General features: G+C 41.7%; 2 protein-coding genes across 5 annotated transcripts; both read right to left on the bottom strand.

Annotated features, from left to right (window-relative positions):
- Positions 1–1,154: 1,154 nt before the first annotated feature.
- On the bottom strand, positions 1,155–6,203 carry LOC124876476. 3 transcript variants are annotated; one of them, XM_047379299.1, is made up of 7 exons: positions 6,079–6,165; positions 5,086–5,256; positions 4,652–4,964; positions 4,257–4,558; positions 4,044–4,139; positions 3,467–3,505; positions 1,155–2,070 (listed from the first exon to the last, which is right to left on the bottom strand). In XM_047379299.1, the coding sequence occupies exons 3-6, from the start codon at positions 4,943–4,945 to the stop codon at positions 3,475–3,477; spliced, it is 723 nt and encodes a 240-aa protein (XP_047235255.1). In that variant the 5' UTR covers positions 4,946–4,964; positions 5,086–5,256; positions 6,079–6,165; the 3' UTR covers positions 1,155–2,070; positions 3,467–3,474. The 3 variants fall into 3 exon arrangements, with proteins under 3 accessions (XP_047235255.1, XP_047235253.1, XP_047235254.1); XM_047379297.1 differs by lacking the exon at positions 3,467–3,505 and having other exon boundaries at positions 6,079–6,161; XM_047379298.1 differs by lacking the exons at positions 3,467–3,505; positions 5,086–5,256 and having other exon boundaries at positions 6,079–6,203.
- Positions 6,204–10,923: 4,720 nt separating this feature from the next.
- Positions 10,924–17,683, bottom strand: tmigd1 (transmembrane and immunoglobulin domain containing 1). 2 transcript variants are annotated; one of them, XM_047378365.1, is made up of 7 exons: positions 17,531–17,619; positions 16,687–16,751; positions 16,367–16,453; positions 15,987–16,271; positions 12,150–12,437; positions 11,904–12,007; positions 10,924–11,819 (listed from the first exon to the last, which is right to left on the bottom strand). In XM_047378365.1, exons 3-7 carry the CDS (start codon positions 16,428–16,430, stop codon positions 11,808–11,810), a joined length of 753 nt encoding a protein of 250 aa, XP_047234321.1. In that variant the 5' UTR covers positions 16,431–16,453; positions 16,687–16,751; positions 17,531–17,619; the 3' UTR covers positions 10,924–11,807. The 2 variants fall into 2 exon arrangements, with proteins under 2 accessions (XP_047234321.1, XP_047234320.1); XM_047378364.1 differs by lacking the exon at positions 16,687–16,751 and having other exon boundaries at positions 17,531–17,683.
- Between the last annotated feature and the right edge of the window lie 2,565 nt (positions 17,684–20,248).

Genomic DNA, 20,248 nt, shown 5'->3' with positions numbered 1-20,248 from the left:
TTTAACCACTGATCGTGACCTTACTGATAACTTAGACATTTTACTGCTTGGCATAACAGTGCTGCAGCATTTTCTGAAAGCATCTTTAAATGAAGTATTTTAAACTATTTACTGCACTACGTCCAGTAAATACTGTCATCATTTACACTTCTGTGTGTTATTCACACCACTTGATCTTTTTCACATTTTGTCACCTCACAATTATAAGGTTTGCTAGAAAATGTTAGTGGAAAAAAAAAAAAAAAACAGCACCAGGAAGACAGTGGAACACCACAGACAGTTCAGGGAAAAGGGTTTGAACATATCACAGAACACTGTTCAATCCACCATGTATAAATGAAAAGTGTATGGCACAACTGCAGACCTCCCAATACATGTCTTTTCTCCTCAACTGACGAGCTGGGCAAAGAGAGCATTGATCATAGAAGCAGCCAAAATAGCAAAAGTAACCCCGGAGGAGCTGCAGACATCTGCAGCTTAGATGGAGAAGCAGTTGACAGGACAACTATAATTCCAGCTTTTGAAAGAAAGTCTCAAGACATTGTAATTTTTTGCAAGACTTCCGACAGGGCCCACCTTCCAGAAGAACAGCTAGAATGGTTTAAATCAAATGCATAAAAATATTTTAAAATGGCCCAGTCAAAGTCCAGACATGCAATTGTATATGTCTGGAAAGACTTGCGGTTTTCCATCTAATCTGACTGAGCTGGAGATATCTTGAAAAGAATAGGTAGAAACATCAGTCTCTAGATGTTCAGAACAGATGAAGACATTCCAAAAGGCTTGCTGCTGACTAAAGTGAAAGGTGCTTTTATAAAAAGGTATCACCTCAGGATTTCTAGTAAATAATTGCATAAAAAGTGTTGCAAAAAAGGTGGTTAACTGGGGTGAAAGTCCTTCATTCTTTATGTCATGTCAACCAAAGTCAAGCCCTTTGTTTCTAATCCAAAATGTTTAAATGTATTCATCTGTGTAGGTAGAGAGAGAGAAAAAAAAAAAGAGAACTTGAACCCAAGACGTATCTCTGAAGTACTGGGGACTTGCTTCCAATGATACCAGTACCATGTAAATAAATGCCAAGTATTGTTTTAGGTTACACGGCGAACGTTACATGTGATTTGAAGCAAAAACAAAGAACAAAAGGAGACTAGATGTATTGTTGGCTAGCATAGTTTTTATTGTTTCACATTTAGGCACAGCCTCTCCCATTTCCCCCGTTAAGCCAGAAATAGGAAGCATAGCAAAGAAAGAAAGAAAAGAACATTTTGCTTCATTTGAGGCTGTCGCTACACTAATAACTTGCTGGATTCTTCATCATAACATCATCATCGCTTCCGTCATCTGGTAATGAGCCTTTAACCCTCCCATCACATTATCGGATGATTTATGTGTACTGTATTGGTGCATGAATCATTCACAGACCATTGCAAGCAACAACCTCTGCTAGAAAGTGCCCATTTAAATACTACCCAGACTATATATAAAAAAAGCATGATATCAAATTTGGTTTATTAAAAAGAAAATAAAGAAAATGGTATAAAAAGGTTAGGATTTTTGCATACATAAAGTAAAGTAAGGAAAAACAACCTGTCCTCTTACTGTTAGTTTTATAGCTATAATCTGACTATAGTGCAGCATTTCTTTGAACTATTTAAAATATGTAACTAAAAATATTGTTTCATCAGGAAAGATGGACTCCCTTTGGTAGTTATGAGGATGTTCAACCCACACAGAGCTAACCTGAGACATATAAACACAAGACTCACAAATAATGCTAAACATACACATAACACACAGAAACAAGCAGCTATAGAAAAGTCTCTGTACAGGTAACAGTGAATCCACAATGAAACGTTTAAAACATGGCTACAGAAGGTCCTACACTTAACACACACTTGTACTCGTGTAGTTCAGTTGGGTTTCCGAATAGTGTTCACAGCTGTGTTAGCCCATCCTCCAAATGTGTTTGAGAGGTGCGATGCTCGACGTGTGAAGTTTGACCGACTGAGTTTACCGCGAGGGTCCAACTTTCTCATCATTGCCCCTCCAGGACAGTTGCTTGACCCAGGCCTGTTCAGAACACAAAAACAGGCAGCAGAATATTAGTTTAATGTATGGATTGTTAAATCTATGTACACAAAACTGTACACACACCTATTATCGACATGAATGTCGTTTACTTTTGCAGGGGGGAATTGTTATAAAACTTCAGTGAATTTGAAAAACAAGAATTAGTACGCACAAACTTAAAGCTGAATATTTGACCCCCCTATTTTTCAGAATGGAAAGTTATTCTTGGCATTGACCCGTCCTCTAAGCATTTTCCAAAAACATCCTGTATATTTGGGGCCAAGGTTTCCTAAAAGATTATTGCTAGGAATGCTCCATCTGTTCCAAAACCAGTTTTGATGTTTGTTTGAGATCATTGTTCTCAAGCTTTTGGTTTTAGATTAAGATGAAATACAAGGTAGTTCTCCATTTTATTATAGCCGCTTTGTGCACGGCACTATTAATACGGACATCAAAACGCTCCCACAGCATGATGCTACCACCACCATACATGACCATTGGTACAGTGAAGTTGGAATGCTTCACCCCGACTCCTCTAAATGTCTTATCAGTGGTAAGACCCCCCACCCACCCACCCAAAAACACCCACACTTCCAACCGTATTTTGGAGTTGATAAACAGGGTTACAATACGCTTTTAGAAGACCGTTACCTCAATTATACTAAAAATGTATGAGTTAGTTAGTCTGTGCAAGGAAATCATCACATTAAAGAACAGGGGTCAAATGTTAAGTCTGCAGTATGTCAGGAGGTTGCATGTGGTAAAGGCAAAACTTGCTAAAGGGAATTTAACTAAATATTAGGGGGGATGGATGAACATATTTAAGCTCGTATGAATAACTTTGACCCAGTTTGAATTGGAGAAAATCCACTATAAAAACCAATGTATCCACCTGTATTAACCTTTTTTAAACTTGTGAGTGGCACTGTATATCCCCAAATACTTAAAATTAATACATTTGAAAAGTATTAAACTGTCATTAAATATTTAGTGTAAAACTGTTTTTATTAATAGCTAAAAAAAAATCTTTCTGATTTTCACATTGCAACACATGCTGGATTTTCTATATTGCCAACTTTCATCTTTCATCAGGAGTTTTAATAACATCAAGTTCCTAAAGGCTCTTTTGAAACCTGTGAGTATAACTGCATACACGGAAAACGAAAGAGGAAAATAAAAGTCAGACTGACAAGAAAAACATCTTCTGCTTGAACCGTGAGTTATTCATTAAATGCAAAACTGTTAGAATTGTTAGATTTTCAAAGCTTTGTTTGTGATGCCAGGCATATAGGCGTGTGTGGGGAAGGAGCTCTGTCATGCATTTTCATGCTGAAGTTAGCAACAAAGAGTACAGCTTTCCATGTGTGGCTAAACTTCTTTCCAGAAGTTGATTTACCTTTGGTCCTATTCCACAATCAGGGGACATCTGAGCTCCCTGTAGAGAAATAAACTTCTAAATAGGCATTTCCTTACAGTGAGGATCACCACTGGCCGCATGCATCCTTAACAGATATTATACAAGATCACTGTTCATATGCGTCTCCGCCTTTAACATTGTATCTGATTGTTTGTGGTTCTGCCGCTGCCGTTGGATTTTGAATGTCAACACAGGAAGTGATGCAAAAAAGGCACCCACATTTTTGTCATTTCATCTGGCTTCAACCCCCCCCCTAAATCCGAATACCAGAAGACAAGCTTTCAGACTGAGGCGGGAAGAATGTCAAGGGGGGCGGCGGGCGTAGGGGAGGAAGTCTGGAGACCCACAATGTGCACTGGGCTCTTCAGATGGGAGGGGACATATTAGATAATCGTGGATAATCAAATTATCCATGAAGACAAAGACATTTTCTTTATCAAATCTTGACTACAAAATACTGTAAACTGTTCTTCACTATATCATTAAGAGAGCACTTGCCAAGAAAAACCCCCCAAAACAAAACATAAAAACACATTTAAGCAAACCTTAACTTTACCTATCTTCTCTTCGAATTATGTCATCAAAAGCCTTGGACAGATATTTCAGCCTTCTGATTCCACTGGAAACTGACTCCAAATCCTTGTCAAATGTTCTAAATGTAGCAATAAAAATACACAAGCACAGAAAAATTTTTATAAAATCAGGACTAACTAACAAAGCGCTCCACAAAAAAAAAAAAAAAAAGTATATAACTGGTAATGTAACTCACAGTCTTTGGTTCTCTGTGTTGGGAGAAGAAAAGGGACTTCGCAAAGCAGCCATTCGGACCAGCTGCCTCCTGCCTCTAGCTGTTTTCACCCTATGTACAAACGCTTCAGGGGTCTTCCGTTCTCTAGACCCCGGACTGCGGCTGGGTTTGGCAGCAGATCTAGGGGTGCGTCTGGGTGTTGCAGCTCGACGAGGAGTACGACGTGGAGTGCAAGAAGATGATGCACCTGCAAATTCTGCATCTCGACCAGGGGTGGCCACCAAACACTCCTCACGTGAAAACTCTCTAGTCCTTTGAAACCTCTGAGGAAATAAGACAAACCCATTTAACTTCACGGCATAATTGAAGAACATACACTGGAGGACAGACTGGCAATCTCTGATCCAAACATTCACCTGACACATTCCGCTGATCGAGTTCCTGGCGCTGCGAGAGAGCTTGCGGGCCACATTGGGTTTGGGATGGTCCTTCTGGATTTCTGAGGCTGAAGTCTCCGGGAGGGAGTTTGCCTGAACGGTGCGCAGCGGCAGCCGGTTCCGCAAGGACATCCGCAGAGAGCCGAGCGAGGATGAGGAGCGCATCTTACGGAAACGATCAGGTACTTCTGGGGAGCTCTCTGCTCCATCAGATTCATCCAGGGTTGTGTGCGCCCGCCAGACCCCAACCACAGCTCTTCCAAGCCCATCCATGACTGTACTGCCTGTAGAACTAAATCAAACCGCAAAATATGTTGAAAAAAATCTAAAACCAACAACTTGTTTTCTGGCCAACACTTTTAGCTCTAAGCATAACTTGGATCAATTAACAAGGTAAAACAATAAATACTTACATCAAAAACTAGAAATCGGTAATGGTCAGAAAAAGCAGATTGTTGCATCTTTCTTAATAAGTCAGGTTATCGGTTCAGGCAGCCAGTCTGAAGTTGGGTGATTAACAAACATGCCACTCGCAAGGTGTTTTTCACACCAAGAATAATTTCCAAAAAGCCAGATTTGTCATCCTGGCAACCAAAGGAAAAAATGAGCAAGGCTTTCATTCAGCCAGCTGACTGGGAGTGTGCAGCAACAGGTGAGCAAGGGGCAGTGCTGCATTACTTTGAATGCAGCACCAACATGCAAACAAAGCCAAATAAATATAAACTGTGTGCAAATACGAACATTAGAAGTTTTTAAAGGAATTCAATTAGAAATACTGATTTCTCTTTGATTATTTTTGTCAACTGATGGTTCGGGTATAAACAAGAATTTTCAGTCGACTATTTTTAGAAAAAGATGTTAACAATTAGATTTTAAAGACAGTCTATTTTAATGCTATTATTCTGATTTTATTTATAGTCATCATTAACAATAATTTATTTTTGTGTCGTTTCCTTTTAAAAGGGAGAATTCAAAGAGAGGCTATCTACTGCCAAAAAGTGTGAAAAATGACCCGTAACAACCTTCACAATCAAGCAGCGACATTCATGTTAGTGAAAGCTCAGTTTCCTTTGTTGTTTCAGGATAATGTGTGTGTGTGTGTGTGTGTGTGTTGCCGTGCAGGCTGCCCTGCCCTGTTTAACTGCAGCCGAGAATAAACGCTTTCCAGACGTCACCAGAGCAAATAATAACGCTCTTCTTCGTGTAAAATGTTACAGAGGTTTTACATGTCGTAGCAACGGTGCCTCAAACTTAGAAAAAATATAGAGCCATTAACTTTAGAGAGGTTTGTGTCGTGAAAACATTGCTAGCTAAGTAAATAATAACTCAACCTTCTCCGATAAGAGCCACCTCTTAAAAAGCCTTTAAAATAAGAAACACGCATTCCCGCTGCGTAAATATCTCACCCGCAAACGGATACGTGAGAGAATCGTCTTTCCTCTGTTGCAGCTGCTCCCTTTCTCCCAGTTTTTCCTCACAATTTGAATTTGGCGGTGGACCACAGCGTAACCACATCACCACGCTCTCCACGCAAGACGGTGACGTAACGCGTGTTACGTTTTATAGACGGTTGTGTTGTAAAATCTTTAAAAAAGGGACATAATTCTAGTATTTTATGTGGATCTTAACTAGTTTTTGACATATCTTCCATTGCTATGAGACAATTTTTGAGTGCTTACATAAAGATAATTGTTAACATAGCCTCCACACCCCTTTTTGTAATCATTTTGATTTATCTTTTTTTTAAATTATTTTATGCTTTTACTGTTTTATGCTGTTTTTTCTGCTGTTATTCTACTTATATTAGCTACAGTGACATATTTAAGTTAACAGAATCTGTTTCTTTTTAATTTAGAGAGGTTGTTATGTAAAAACAGTGCAACTGGTTAGTCCATTTTGTTTTTACTTGAATTATCCTAGTTTTAATAATTTAACAGAAGTTTGTAATGTATTGGGGTTGTTGACCACAAACTAATATTTTATGGATGGAAGCAAGTTTCATCATAGAAATAATATTTTTGCAAATATGCATGTGAAATTTCTTGAATACTAAGATTGTTATTTTTAAAATTCAAAGACTTCATAGATATATGAAAACGCAAACAATCTACTACTCCCCTCCTTGAACCGCCACCTTAACATGGTGGAGGGGTTTGAGTGCTCAAATGATCCTAGAGGCTATGTTGTCTGGGGCCTAAATGCCCCTGGTAGGGTCTCCCATGGCAAACAGGCTCTAGGTGATGGGTCAGACAAAGAGTGGTTCAAGAATCCCTCATGAAGAACAAAATATCGAGGCACGTGACGTCGCCCGGTACAGCGGAGCCGGGGTCCCACCCTGGAGCCAGGCCTGGGGTCGGGACTCGTCGGAGAGCGCCTGGTGGCCGGGTTGCTCCTCGCGGGACCCGGCCAGGCCAACCCGAACGAGAGACGCGAGGCCATCCCCCAGTGGGCCCACCACCTGCAGGGGGAACCGTGAGGGACCGGTGCAAAGAGGATTGGGTGGCGGACGAAGGTGGAGACCACAGCGGCCCGATCCCCGGATGCTTAGGCTGGCTCTAGGGACGTGGAATGTCACCTCGCTGGGGGGGAAGGAGCCTGAGCTTGTGCGGGAAGTCAAGAGATATCGACTAGAAATAGTCGGGCTCGCCTCCACGCACAGCGTGGGCTCTGGAACCCATCTCCTTGAGAGGGGTTGGACTCTCTTCTACTCTGGAGTGGCCCACGGGGAGAGGCGGCGGGCTGGTGTGGGTTTGCTTGTTGCCCCCCAGCTCAGCCGTCTCGTGTTGGGGTTTATCCCAGTGGATGAGAGGGTCGTACCCTGCGCCTTCGGGTTGGGGAGAGGTCTCTGACTATCATTTCAGCCTACGGGCCAAGTGGTAGTGCAGAGTAACCGGCCTTCTTGGCGTCCCTGTCGGGGGTGCTGGATAGTGCCCCTCCCGGGGACTCCATTATTCTGCTGGGGGACTTCAACGCCTACGTGGGGAACGACAGTGACACCTGGTAAGGCGTGATCGGGAGGAATGGCCTCCCCGATCTGAATCCGAGTGGTGTTTTGTTATTGGACTTCTGTGCTAGTCACGGATTGTCCATAACGAACACCATGTTCAAACATAAGGGTGTCCATCAGTGCACTTGGCACCAGGACACCCTAGGCAGGAGGTCGATGATCGACTTTGATGTCGTATCATCAGACCTTCGGCCGCATGTTTTGGACACTCGGGTGAAGAGAGGGGCTGAGCTGTCCACTGATCACCACCTGGTGGTGAGTTGGATCCGCTGGAGGAGGAGAAAGCCGGACAGACTTGGCAGGCCCAAGTGCACAGTGAGGGTCTGCTGGGAACGCCTGGCGGAGCCCTCGGCCAGGGATGTATTCAACTTCCACCTCCGGGAGAGCTTCGACCAGATCCCGGGGGATGTTGGAGACATAGAGTCCGAGTGGACCATGTTCTCCGCATCTATTGTCGATGCTGCTGCCCGTAGCTGTGGCCGTAAGGTCTGCGGTGCCTGTCGCGGCGGCAATCCCAGAACCTGGTGGTGGACACCGGCAGTAAGGGATGCTGTCAAGCTGAAGAAGGAGTCCTATCGGCTGTGGTTGGCTTGTGGGACTCCTGAGGCGGCTGACGAGTACCGTGAGGCCAAGCGTGCTGTGGCCCGGGCTGTGGCAGAGGCAAAAACTCGGGCCTGGGAGGAGTTCGGTGAGGCCATGGAGAAGGACTACCGGTTGGCCTCGAAGCGATTCTGGCAAACCGTCCGGCGCCTCAGGAGGGGGAAGCAGTGCTTCGCCAACACTGTTTATAGTGGGGGCGGGAGACTGCTGACCTCGACTGAGGACATTATCAGGCGGTGGAAGGAGTACTTCGAGGATCTCCTCAATCCTGCCATCACGCATTCCGTGGTGGAAACAGAGGCTGGGGACTCGGGGTTGGAATCTTTCATCACCCAGGCTGAAGTCACAGAGGTGGTTAAAAAGCTCTGTGGAGGCAAGGCTTCGTGGTTGGATGAGATCCGCCCTGAGTACCTCAAGTCTCTGGATGTTGTAGAGCTGTCATGGTTGACACGCCTCTTCAACATTGCGTGGCGGTCGGGGACAGTGCCTCTGGACTGGTAGACTGGGGTGGTGGTCCCCCTTCATAAGAAGGGGGACCGGAGGGTGTGTTCCAGCTACAGGGGGATCACACTCCTCAGCCTCCCTGGTAAGGCCTACGCCAGGGTATTGGAGAGGAGAGTCCGACCGATAGTCAAACCTCGGCTTCAGGAGGAGCAGTGTGGTTTTCGTCCCGGCCGTGGAACACTGGACCAGCTCTATACCCTCTACAGGGTACTCGAGGGTTCATGGGAGTTTGCCCAACCGGTTCACAAGTGTTTTGTGGACCTGGAGAAGGCATTCGACTGTGTCCCTCGTGATGCCCTGTGGGGGGTGCTCCAGGAGTATGGAATCGGGGGCCCTTTATTAGGGGCCATCCGGTCCCTGTACGAGCGGAGCAGGAGTTTGGTCCGCATTGCCGGCACTAAGTCGGACCTGTTCCCGGTGCATGTTGGACTCCGGCAGGGCTGCCCTTTGTCACCGGTCCTGTTCATAACTTTTATGGACAGGATTTCTATACGCAGCCAAGGGCCGGAGGTGGTTCTGGTTCGGGGACCAGTGGATTTTGTCTCTTCTTTTTGCGGATGACGTGGTCCTGCTGGCCCCATCTAGCCAAGACCTACAGCATGCGCTGTGGCGGTTCACAGCCGAGTGTGAAGCGGCTGGGATGAAGATCAGCTCCTCCAAGTCCGAGGCCATGGTACTCGACTGGAAAAGGGTGGCTTGTCCTCTTCAGGTTGGAGGGGAGTTCCTGCCTCAAGTGGAGGAGTTTAAGTATCTCGGGGTCTTGTTCACGAGTGAGGGAAGAATGGAGCAGGAGATTGACAAACGGATCGGTGCGGCTGCCACAGTAATGGGGGCGCTGTGCCGGTCCGTTGTGGTGAAGAGAGAGCTGAGCCGAAAAGCAAAGCTCTCAATTTACCGGTCGGTCTACGTTCCTACCCTCACCTATGGCCATGAACTTTGGGTCATGACCGAAGGAACGAGATCCCGGATACAAGCGGCTGAAATGAGCTTCCTCCGTAGGGTGGCCGGGCACTCCCTTAGAGATAGGGTGAGGAGTTCGGCCATCCGGGAGGGGCTCGGAGTAGAGCCGCTGCTCCTCCACATCGAGAGGAGCCAGTTGAGGTGGCTCGGGCATCTATACCGGATGCCTCCTGGACGCCTTCCCCGGGAGGTGTTCCAGGCACGTCCCACCGGGAGGAGGGCCAGGGGACGGCCCAGGACACGATGGAGGGACTATGTCTCTCGGCTGGCCTGGGAACGCCTTGGGCTCCCCCTGGAAGAACTGGAGGAGGTGTCTGGAGAGAGGGACGTCTGGGCGTCTGCTGAGTCTGCAGCCCCCGCGACCCGGTCCCGGATAAGCGGAAGACGACGAGTACGAGTACGAGTACAATCTACTACTACTTAACCTTTTTCTTTATAATAACTTACAAGATATTGTATTATTAATTTACACAATTTTCACACTTCATATCAGTGAATATATACAATCTTCTTGCACATAATGTTGAATTTCTCTACTATGGTGCTGCTTTTAAACATGGCTTTTAGCAGCCGCTGCAGCTCCTGAGGCTTTCCGACTGGAGATTCCTTTTTCAACTCATAGTTTTATTAAATTATAAAATAATCAGATTCGTCATTGTTCACAAAAGTCTCACAGCAAATTTGTCTCAATTTTGTTTATATGATCAACAGATGTAGATGATATGAGAGCAGTACATTCTGTGTTTGCATTGTTTCGTGTGACCTTCCTGAGAGTTTGTTGATGGGCAAGAACACAAAGATCCAGACCTTGAACCACACAACCTCATAATCCCCGTCCTTTTGTCCCATTAAGAGTAAATGTATAACATGATTTTAACAAGCCTGGGCTGTATTGTTGAGTCAGGAGCTAAAGTTCAGTGGACAAGTGGACACCGGGATTAAAAATTAGATTTTCAAGATTATACTTTACAAGACATCAAAATATAATATTCTGGTTGGATTAAAAGCAGCAGATATTATCACACTATATGAAGCCTAAAAATAGTAACCTGAGCGATCACAGAGCTTCTCACTTTCGTCTTGTAGCTAATATCATGCTTTCTTGACAGCCACTTTTTCTGGCCTATACTTGAGAGAAAAAAATGGATCAGTGTAATAATAATAATAATAATTATACCTATACATTATACAATTACATTTATTATCATTTATTATCAGCCTGTTTACTTTGAATGGTTATATGTTAAATTAATGGACTTTAATAATGTATGCAAAACATTTTGCCAGCATTTTACACAAATGTAATAGTTCATAGGAATTTTTAACAACGACATTTTGTAAAAAGTTGTATGTCTCTTGATTATACTCTATCAACCTTAAAAAACAGCTCAAATTGTGAATGTGATATTACAATGTTGCCAACATTAAAACTTTATCTTTATTTCTATAACAAAAAAACAAGATTGGGAAAATGTTTTATCTCAAACCAAAATTTGACTCCAAACATAATTTCATTCTGAATTTTGTTTTTCTGTCTTAACTATTTACATTATATTTATTTTAATATTATACAACATATATTGCATTATTTAATGTCTTGTTGAACAATTGTGAAATCTCTCATTATATAAACCTAACTGCTAATACAAAAGCTTGCACATTTTGTCAGACTATGAAGTTTATCTCAATATTTATCACAGTAAAAGTGCTTATTGAACTGTTTCTCCAGAAACAAGAAGCAATAACAACACAGTGCTTGTAGCATGAATGAAAAGAGAAGAATGAAGGAAAAACAATAACAAATCTGGTCTTGATCTATTAAAATTTGCCCCTTTAAAAACATAACATAACACCATCACTGACTTACAGGTTCGATCTTTGAGAAAATACTACTATAGGTTTTCATTTTATTGATGATCTGGCTTTGTGAAAAGTCCAAAAATGAAAGAAATGAAATAACAAAAAAATTGGTAATCAGAGTTTCTTGCACTGTACAGCAATATGATGCCTCCATGGTTGGTCTCACTTGATCAAAATGCAGAAGACCGGGTTCTTTTGGATCACTTATTTGCAGCACTGTTGAAAGAGAATGATAGCCTTGAGAAACCTGTGCAGTAAGAATCTGATTAGTAATGTTTGCATTTGCTCTGTGTGTGTTACCCGTGCAATTTTCCTCCATCGTGAAATTATGGCAAGAAGAGCCGTGAGGCACACCACCACCAGCCCTGCTATCATCGGCATAAGTGGGAACTTCAGGGTCTTTTCTGTTGACAAAGACGAATTTCATTAGATTATCCCTGACACCCCTGAGTGGGATATTTTATATGTAGATTACGCACAAGAAAAGCATTAAACTCAAAGATAAAGCTTCTGTAAACATTTAAAGAGCTCAGCGGGGAAACAGACCTGTGACAGTGAGTTGGAAAGACTTGCTACGTTCTCCATAGACGGGAGAGGTTGCTGTGCACTGGTACAGGCCTTCATGCAGGCTTCTCTCCACTTTGTTGATCTGTAGCTTGCTGGTAATGCCGTCACTGGTTATGATGAAGCTACTTGTTAATAGATCCACTAGGCTTCCATTTAGTTTCCACGTCACCGACGTGACCATGGGGTTGGCCCTCATGTGACATTGCAGGACCAGAGATTCCCCGTCTTCTACTGTAACCTCCTCTAAACCAGAGATGTCTGTGTGATCTGAGGAAAATTAGAAAAAACATAATGATGCAAACATTTTTCAAATGACCAGGTTTAACATATTTTATATACAGAATAAATTTTCTTACAGCTTTCTTTCTGCTTTAAAATAATGTGCTACGTGGCCAGAGTGGTTCTGACTGAAATAAACTTCTGATCATGCCATCCCGAGAATTAGCTACAGACTTCATGGTTCTAGGATTCTAGGTGCAGACAGGAGCGTTGGATGAACATAATGATTTATTGATGAACAAAGAAAACTTACAGGAAGGCACAAGGAGAAAAGGACAGTGAACACTGGGAGAGTCACAGGCATATAGACAGGATGAGTGACAAGGAAGGATCCAGGTGGGGAGCAATGACAACAGGTGAGCTTAAATACCGTTACCAGAATGCAAGTTTGAGTATTCTGTGGGATATGTGGATCAGATAAGGCAGAAAGCAGGCAGAGCAGCTGAGGGAGGGAGACTGATTAATAGGAGTTGAGCTGAACCGAGACACATAGAAGCACTAAATCAAGAGGAAAAGACAAATAACAGTCTAAGGGGAATAACTACAATACACCGGAATTAGAACACAGGAATAAACTAAGAGACCAAACTAACAAGGAAAGAACTAATTGACACTAAACAACACAGAGAAATGAATAGATCATGACAAGAATAAGTAACATAATAACAAACAGAGGAATAATGAAAACTCTCACAAATGAGAACCAAACCCAACAAAAAACACCAAAGGATCAAAAGCATTGGGATGTTTATCCAGTTGCATAAAGGGCTGCCATCATACAGGTCCTTCTCAAAATATTAGCATGTTGTGATAAAGTTCATTATTTTCCATAATGTAATGATGAAAATTTAACATTCATATATTTTAGATTCATTGCACACTAACTGAAATATTTCAGGTCTTTTATTGTCTTAATACGGATGATTTTGGCATACAGCTCATGAAAACCCAAAATTCCTATCTCACAAAATTAGCATATTTCATCCGACCAATAAAAGAAAAGTGTTTTGAATACAAAAAACGTCAATCTTCAAATAATCATGTACAGTTATGCACTCAATGCTTGGTCGGGAATCCTTTTGCAGAAATGACTGCTTCAATGCGGCGTGGCATGGAGGCAATCAGCCTGTGGCACTGCTGAGGTCTTATGGAGGCCCAGGATGCTTCGATAGCGGCCTTTAGCTCATCCAGAGTGTTGGGTCTTGAGTCTCTCAACGTTCTCTTCACAATATCCCACAGATTCTCTATGGGGTTCAGGTCAGGAGAGTTGGCAGGCCAATTGAGCACAGTGATACCATGGTCAGTAAACCATTTACCAGTGGTTTTGACACTGTGAGCAGGTGCCAGGTCGTGCTGAAAAATGAAATCTTCATCTCCATAAAGCTTTTCAGCAGATGGAAGCATGAAGTGCTCCAAAATCTCCTGATAGCTAGCTGCATTGACCCTGCCCTTGATAAAACACAGTGGACCAACACCAGCAGCTGACACGGCACCCCAGACCATCACTGACTGTTGGTACTTGACACTAGACTTCTGGCATTTTGGCATTTCCCTCTCCCCAGTCTTCCTCCAGACTCTGGCATCTTGATTTCCGAATGACATGCAGAATTTGCTTTCATCCGAAAAAAGTACTTTGGACCACTGAGCAACAGTCCAGTGCTGCTTCTCTGTAGCCCAGGTCTGGGGAATGCGGCACCTGTAGCCCATTTCCTGCACACGCCTGTGCACGGTGCCTCTGGATGTTTCTACTCCAGACTCAGTCCACTGCTTCCGCAGGTCCCCCAAGGTCTGGAATCGGCCCTTCTCCACAATCTTCCTCAGGGTCCGGTCACCTCTTCTCGTTGTGCAGCATTTTCTGCCACACTTTTTCCTTCCCACAGACTTCCCACTGAGGTGCCTTGATACAGCACTCTGGGAACAGCCTATTCGTTCAGAAATTTCTTTCTGTGTCTTACCCTCTTGCTTGAGGGTGTCAATAGTGGCCTTCTGGACAGCAGTCAGGTCGGCAGTCTTACCCATGATTGGGGTTTTGAGTGATGAACCAGGCTGGGAGTTTTAAAGGCCTCAGGAATCTTTTGCAGGTGTTTAGAGTTAACTCGTTGATTCAGATGATGAGGTTCATAGCTCGTTTAGAGACCCTTTTAATGATATGCTAATTTTGTGAGATAGGAATTTTGGGTTTTCATGAGCTGTATGCCAAAATCATCCGTATTAAGACAATAAAAGACCTGAAATATTTCAGTTAGTGTGCCATGAATCTAAAATATATGAATGTTACATTTTCATCATGACATTATGGAAAATAATGAACTTTATCACAATATGCTAATATTTTGAGAAGGACCTGTATTATGGTTTTCAGAATAGACTTTTCTGATTCTACTTTAAACTGAAAACAAAGTGACCCAATGCAGTGTTAAATGACATGATAGCAATATGAAGACCAGACTAAAGTTTTCCAGAGAGATCATAGACAAAGACAAGGAGTTCTGGAATAATGTTCTTTGGACAGATGAATATAAAATGAAATAACTTGGATGTCAGAACAGAAAGCATGTTTGGAATAAGTCAAAAACAGCATTCTACAAAAAGAAGCTGTGAAGTGTTATGGAGGAAGTGTTATAGTTTGGGCTTTGCTGCAGCAGAACCTGTCCAGATCAGATAAAGGTTAGAGATATATGCTTTGATGAATAGATTCTTTTAATTTCTTCTTTTTCTCTTAGATTTAAAACTACCACTTAAATCACTGAACCTGCAGCACATTTTTTTATTTTGTGTATTCTAGTATAGTTCTTAGAAAAACTACACTTGATTTAGCAGGTTCAACTTAGAGAAAAACAGGAAATGGTTATTGGCCTGATTAATACTGAATATAGCCAAAACGCATGGAGAGCATATTAGTCTTTGTTTTTTTTTGGCACTAGTTTCCTTTATTTTTCTCAGTTTTTTCAAAGGTAAGCTGACAGGAAATGGGGTGGAGAGAGGAGGAGGACCTGCAGTAACTGTTAACGGGCCAGGACTCTAACCCATGATAGCTGCAACGAGGACCAAGGCGTCTGTACAGGAGTCACATGCTTAACCCCTGTGCCACCTCCACGCCCAGAGGATATCACTCCTGATGGAATTCACTTAGAAATCCACACTAAAGTGTCTGATTTTCCATAGATAAAAAAACTAAGCTGATTACAGAAATTAATAGTTTTATGAAGAAGACCATGCTAATAATATTTAACTAACGTTTGCCATAGTTAGTACTATTAATTCATTTCATACTTTAGAATGATAATAAAATCATCTCAACCTATGAACTTCTGACATTAGCTATTGTTAAGTACACCTTAAGATTATTATTATTTTTAAAGATTTTCTTGCAAAACTTTATTTTCTGAAAACAAGCAGCCAGGAAACGGGGTGGAGAGAGGGGTCAGCCATGCAACATATGTCGCTGAGGCTGGGACCCGAACCCGGGACTGCTTCGTCGATGACTGAAGCCTCCGTATTATTAGTTTAGTATAAACATCCTTTAATGGGACTCACATGTGACATTGAGGGTGACAGACGCTTTGTTGGAGGCGTTGCTTTTCAGGTGACAAGTGAAAGTAGCACCCTCATCCTCAATGATGACAGGACTGATGCACACACTGCTGCGATTCTCCTTGTTTCCATCCTTCAGATCAACAGCAGCTTCATTCCTCAGCCACACCAACTCCTTATCGTCGTGAGTGCCACTTTCAAGAGTACAGACCAGAAACACCGTCTTCTCAAGCTCCGTCTGAATTACACCTCCAATGCTTGATGCAGGAGTGGACTCAATTATGACGTCTTGGGAAGAAGAAACACAAAGGAGGAGCTTGACGCAAAAGTAGGGAAGGAACAAAGATTTTATGTAGTGTAAAGAGGTGACTAGAACAGCTTACCTGATGTTTGACGTGTACAGTAGGGCAGCAAAAGGAAAAGAGAGATACTGAACATCAGCTTCATTTTTATGGTCTTTGTAGATTAACCTGAATTAATAAATAAAGGATACTCATTAAAACACCCAAACAATGTGTTTCAAATTGTAATATATTAGGTTTGGCACATTAATAAAAACTGCTGGTCATGATTCCTTTGCCAGTCTAAATATGTTTGGCTTATATTGATTGGTGATTCTAATCTGATCATATGTCAGTAAAGACTCTAGGGAGGAGATCAGCAACGTTTACAATATAAAGAGCAATTCTGTCTCTGCTCTTACCAAATGAAACTTGAGAGAGAGTAGAGATGCCCCTTTAAAAAAACCTTAAGTGCATAATCTGCAGCCTGAAGACATAAAAGGACTTAATGTGAATAACTGAATTCTACAATGCAATTTCTACACAAACGTTCCGATGAAAAAACTGCTAAAAGGATATTTTCCCATTGTCTTTATTAATGAAATCATTGATAATTTTTTAAATAATATTTGGCGAAGGTTATTTACTAAGAATGACAAATACCTTTTTAAACGTTTTAGGCAACTATTTTCTTTCTTTACCTTTAGTGTGTATACTCAGGCAATCACATGATAAAAAGATTTTGTTTTAATCATAAGAAATTTATGTAACTTAAACAATGCAGTACCTGACAATAGGCAAATGTACATACATGGAGTATAGTATATAAAAATAAATAGCTATATCTCCTTATTTTTTTTATGTGAGGACTTCTCCACCAATTTCGTCAAAGCATGTGAGCAAACAAAGACCACAACTGCCACTACATCAGTTTTATATTGACCTGATTGGAGAACATCCAATCTTTACAAAGAGGTTAATTTCAATGTCCTTCATTCTTTTAAACAGAAAATTATTCAATAAATAACAAACTTGTTTAGTTTTTGCACCGATGCCAGTTTTTTCAAAAAATATTACCTTTTTAAAAGAAATTCTGTGTAAGATGCTAGATCCTTGGCATTACTACTACTTACATAACAAGTGTTTTCAATCACACTGAGACTTTATTCATTAAATAAAGTGAAAAAACCCAACTAAAAGCATTTAAAATACATTTGCAGTCTCCTAAACTTTATGGAAGCTTTTGGTTAAAAAAGATTTACTCACCTGAAAGTTTCTGTTTCTTATTTTATCATGACCAAGCCTTCCCTGCCTTGATCAGTGTGTGTGTGTGAACATGAAAAAATTAAATGCAGTCTGAATCCTCAGCAGCTCTTAAATACCCCTCAAGACGCCTTTATAACTTCTCGGTTCTATTTACCCATTCCTGTCAATACCCTCACAGTCCTTCCACCCTGGTTTTATTTCATTCCTCTCTTTATTGATGCTGTTATAATGTGCAGACACAAGAAATATTTTTATTGGCAATAGTCATTACAGTCGCATAAAAGCTGTTGGGTGTGGATAGAGGACTGAAATTCTACATTTTATGAGACTCTTTATATCTGTTTTTACGGCTTTGATGTTTCCTCATAGATTCCATTTAGAAAAACTAAAAAAAAACACGAGACAACAAAATGTTTCTTTCTTTTATTATAATTTCTGCTAAAAATAAAATGAATCTACAGAAATTGTGAGGGACGTTTTTTAAACCCTCTGAACAATAGAACAAGGACTTAGGAGTTATGTCTGAATGTATGGAGAATTATTATTTGTTGTTTGATTCCTTGTTTTCTTGTTAAACTCAGATAATTTGTTGTAAACTAAGATTAGTGAGCTAAGATCAGTGGTTTTGCTTCAATTTGCCAACAGCGTCAACAGATCAGTGGACAGTGCAGTGTCCCTGGCCTGGCATTATGCAACACCTAGACAATTCTGATATATATGTGGGGCCAGAAAAATTAATAAATGCTTGATCAGATTAAATGGAGAGCAACTTTGAATATCAAATATTAAGTATTTCACAAATTCTCTATTAGCTTCAGGTCTTGTTTTTGTACCAGGTCATTTTATAATATAGCAGTTGTCCTGCTGGAAGGTGAGCCTGTCCCCCAAGTGTTTTGTAGACTCTAATAGGTCTTCTGATTGTCCTGTATTCCTGGCCAACTTCCCAATCCCTGCTCAGAAAAAGGGTCACCATATCATGATGCTACCACCACCACATTTCACCGTGTGGGTGACAGGGACACAGAAAAGAATCCAATGTACAGACTTGGTATTTATTACTGGATAAAAGAGTCTATAACAATAGTCTGAGATCCAGAAAGGGTTGTTCACCATACGAGGCAAAGGTCAAAAATCCAAGGTTCAAGACAGGACAAAGAAAAAAAACCCTGGAATGCTGACACAAGTCGAGACAAACTAGCAAAGATGGGTGGAAACCTAGACACTTAAATAGGGGACAGGTAATTGCAAAACCAGGTGAAACATATCATGACAGGTTCAGGGAGACACCCGATGGGGAAGCCAAGAGAGACCATAATTACGGCAACAAAAACACAAGAACAGGCATGACAGTAGGCGGTGATTTATATTAATAAAAAGTGGTATCATTTGACCAGAGCATCTTCTTCCTCATGTTTGCTGTGTCCCTACATGGCTAGTGGCAAACTGCAATCTGGACTTAATATGAATACTTTGCAAAGCGGTTTATGTGATAGTATCTGGACAATACATTTATGTGGTAAACTTATACCTCTCAGTATCAAAAGTAGCCAAGTGGAGGCTTTTGAGAGCCACAATTGCCTACACTTTTACATTTCAGGATCCTTTTAGATCAATAGAAACAATAGCAAAACAGCATTAAAAGAGCTATATTTCATCATACTATAAAGTAAGACCATACTTAAACGGGTGGTTTTACCTCAAGTCTATAAGAACTGCGTTTATTTTAACAAGATGTCAAGAGCATTCCTCAGAGATTTTGGTCCATACTGACATGATGGCAGCATCACATAAGTCCTGCAGATTTGTTGGCTGCACATCTGTAATGCGCATCTCCCATTTCACATCATCCGGTGCTCTTTTGGATTGAGATCTGGTGACTATGGAGGCCACTGAAGTAAAGTGAACTCATTCTCATTTTCAGAAGACCAGTTTGAGATGATTCGATTTTTTTGCAGAAAGTTTCGAAAAGAAAATAGATACACCATGGTCAAAAAGGGATGGAAAGGGTCAGCAGCTGTGGCATTTAACTCATGCTCAGTTGTCACTAAAGTACCCAAAGTTTGCTAAGAAAATATCCCCTGATATAGGCACCAATAAGCAATGCTTTCTTGTTCAAGCCAATCCTTACCCTACAATCAGAATGCTGCAGCTGAAATTGAGACTCCTCAGACCAGGAAACCTTTTTTCCTACTTTGTTAATGTGCAATTTCAGTGACTCATTGCGAACTGTAGCCTCAGTTACTTGTCCTTTGCTAACTTGTACCCAGCGTTCTCTTCTGCTGCTGCATCTGATCTGCTTCAAGGTTTCTCATGTTGTTCATGCAGAGAAAGCATTTTGCAAACATTGGTTGTATCAAGTAGGACTTGGAGCTGCTGTTGCTTGTCTGTCATATAGAACCAGTCTGCCCATTTTCCTCGAGAGGCAAGAGGCGGAGTACACCCTGGGCAGGTCGCCAGCCCATCGCTGAGCAACACAGTGCAGGCCTCTTTTTGACACAATTTTCTGTAAATCAAAGTGTGCAAGTTCTTACAGATCAGTTTCTGAAATACAGCAGCCAGCACATCTGGCACCAGCTAACATGGCACTTTCAAACTAACCTAAATCAACTTTCTTGCCCCATTCTGATGCTCACTTTGAATTTCAGCAAATCCTCTGAATGAAGAAATTTAGACACAGTGCCTTGCGAAAGTATTCGGCCCCCTTGAACCTTTCAACCT

The sequence above is a fragment of the Girardinichthys multiradiatus genome, chromosome 11, assembly GCF_021462225.1.
Source record: "Girardinichthys multiradiatus isolate DD_20200921_A chromosome 11, DD_fGirMul_XY1, whole genome shotgun sequence".
Lineage (NCBI taxonomy): Eukaryota > Metazoa > Chordata > Actinopteri > Cyprinodontiformes > Goodeidae > Girardinichthys > Girardinichthys multiradiatus.
Note: the sequence above shows the minus strand (reverse complement) of the source record. Positions and strands in the feature narration are given on the sequence as shown.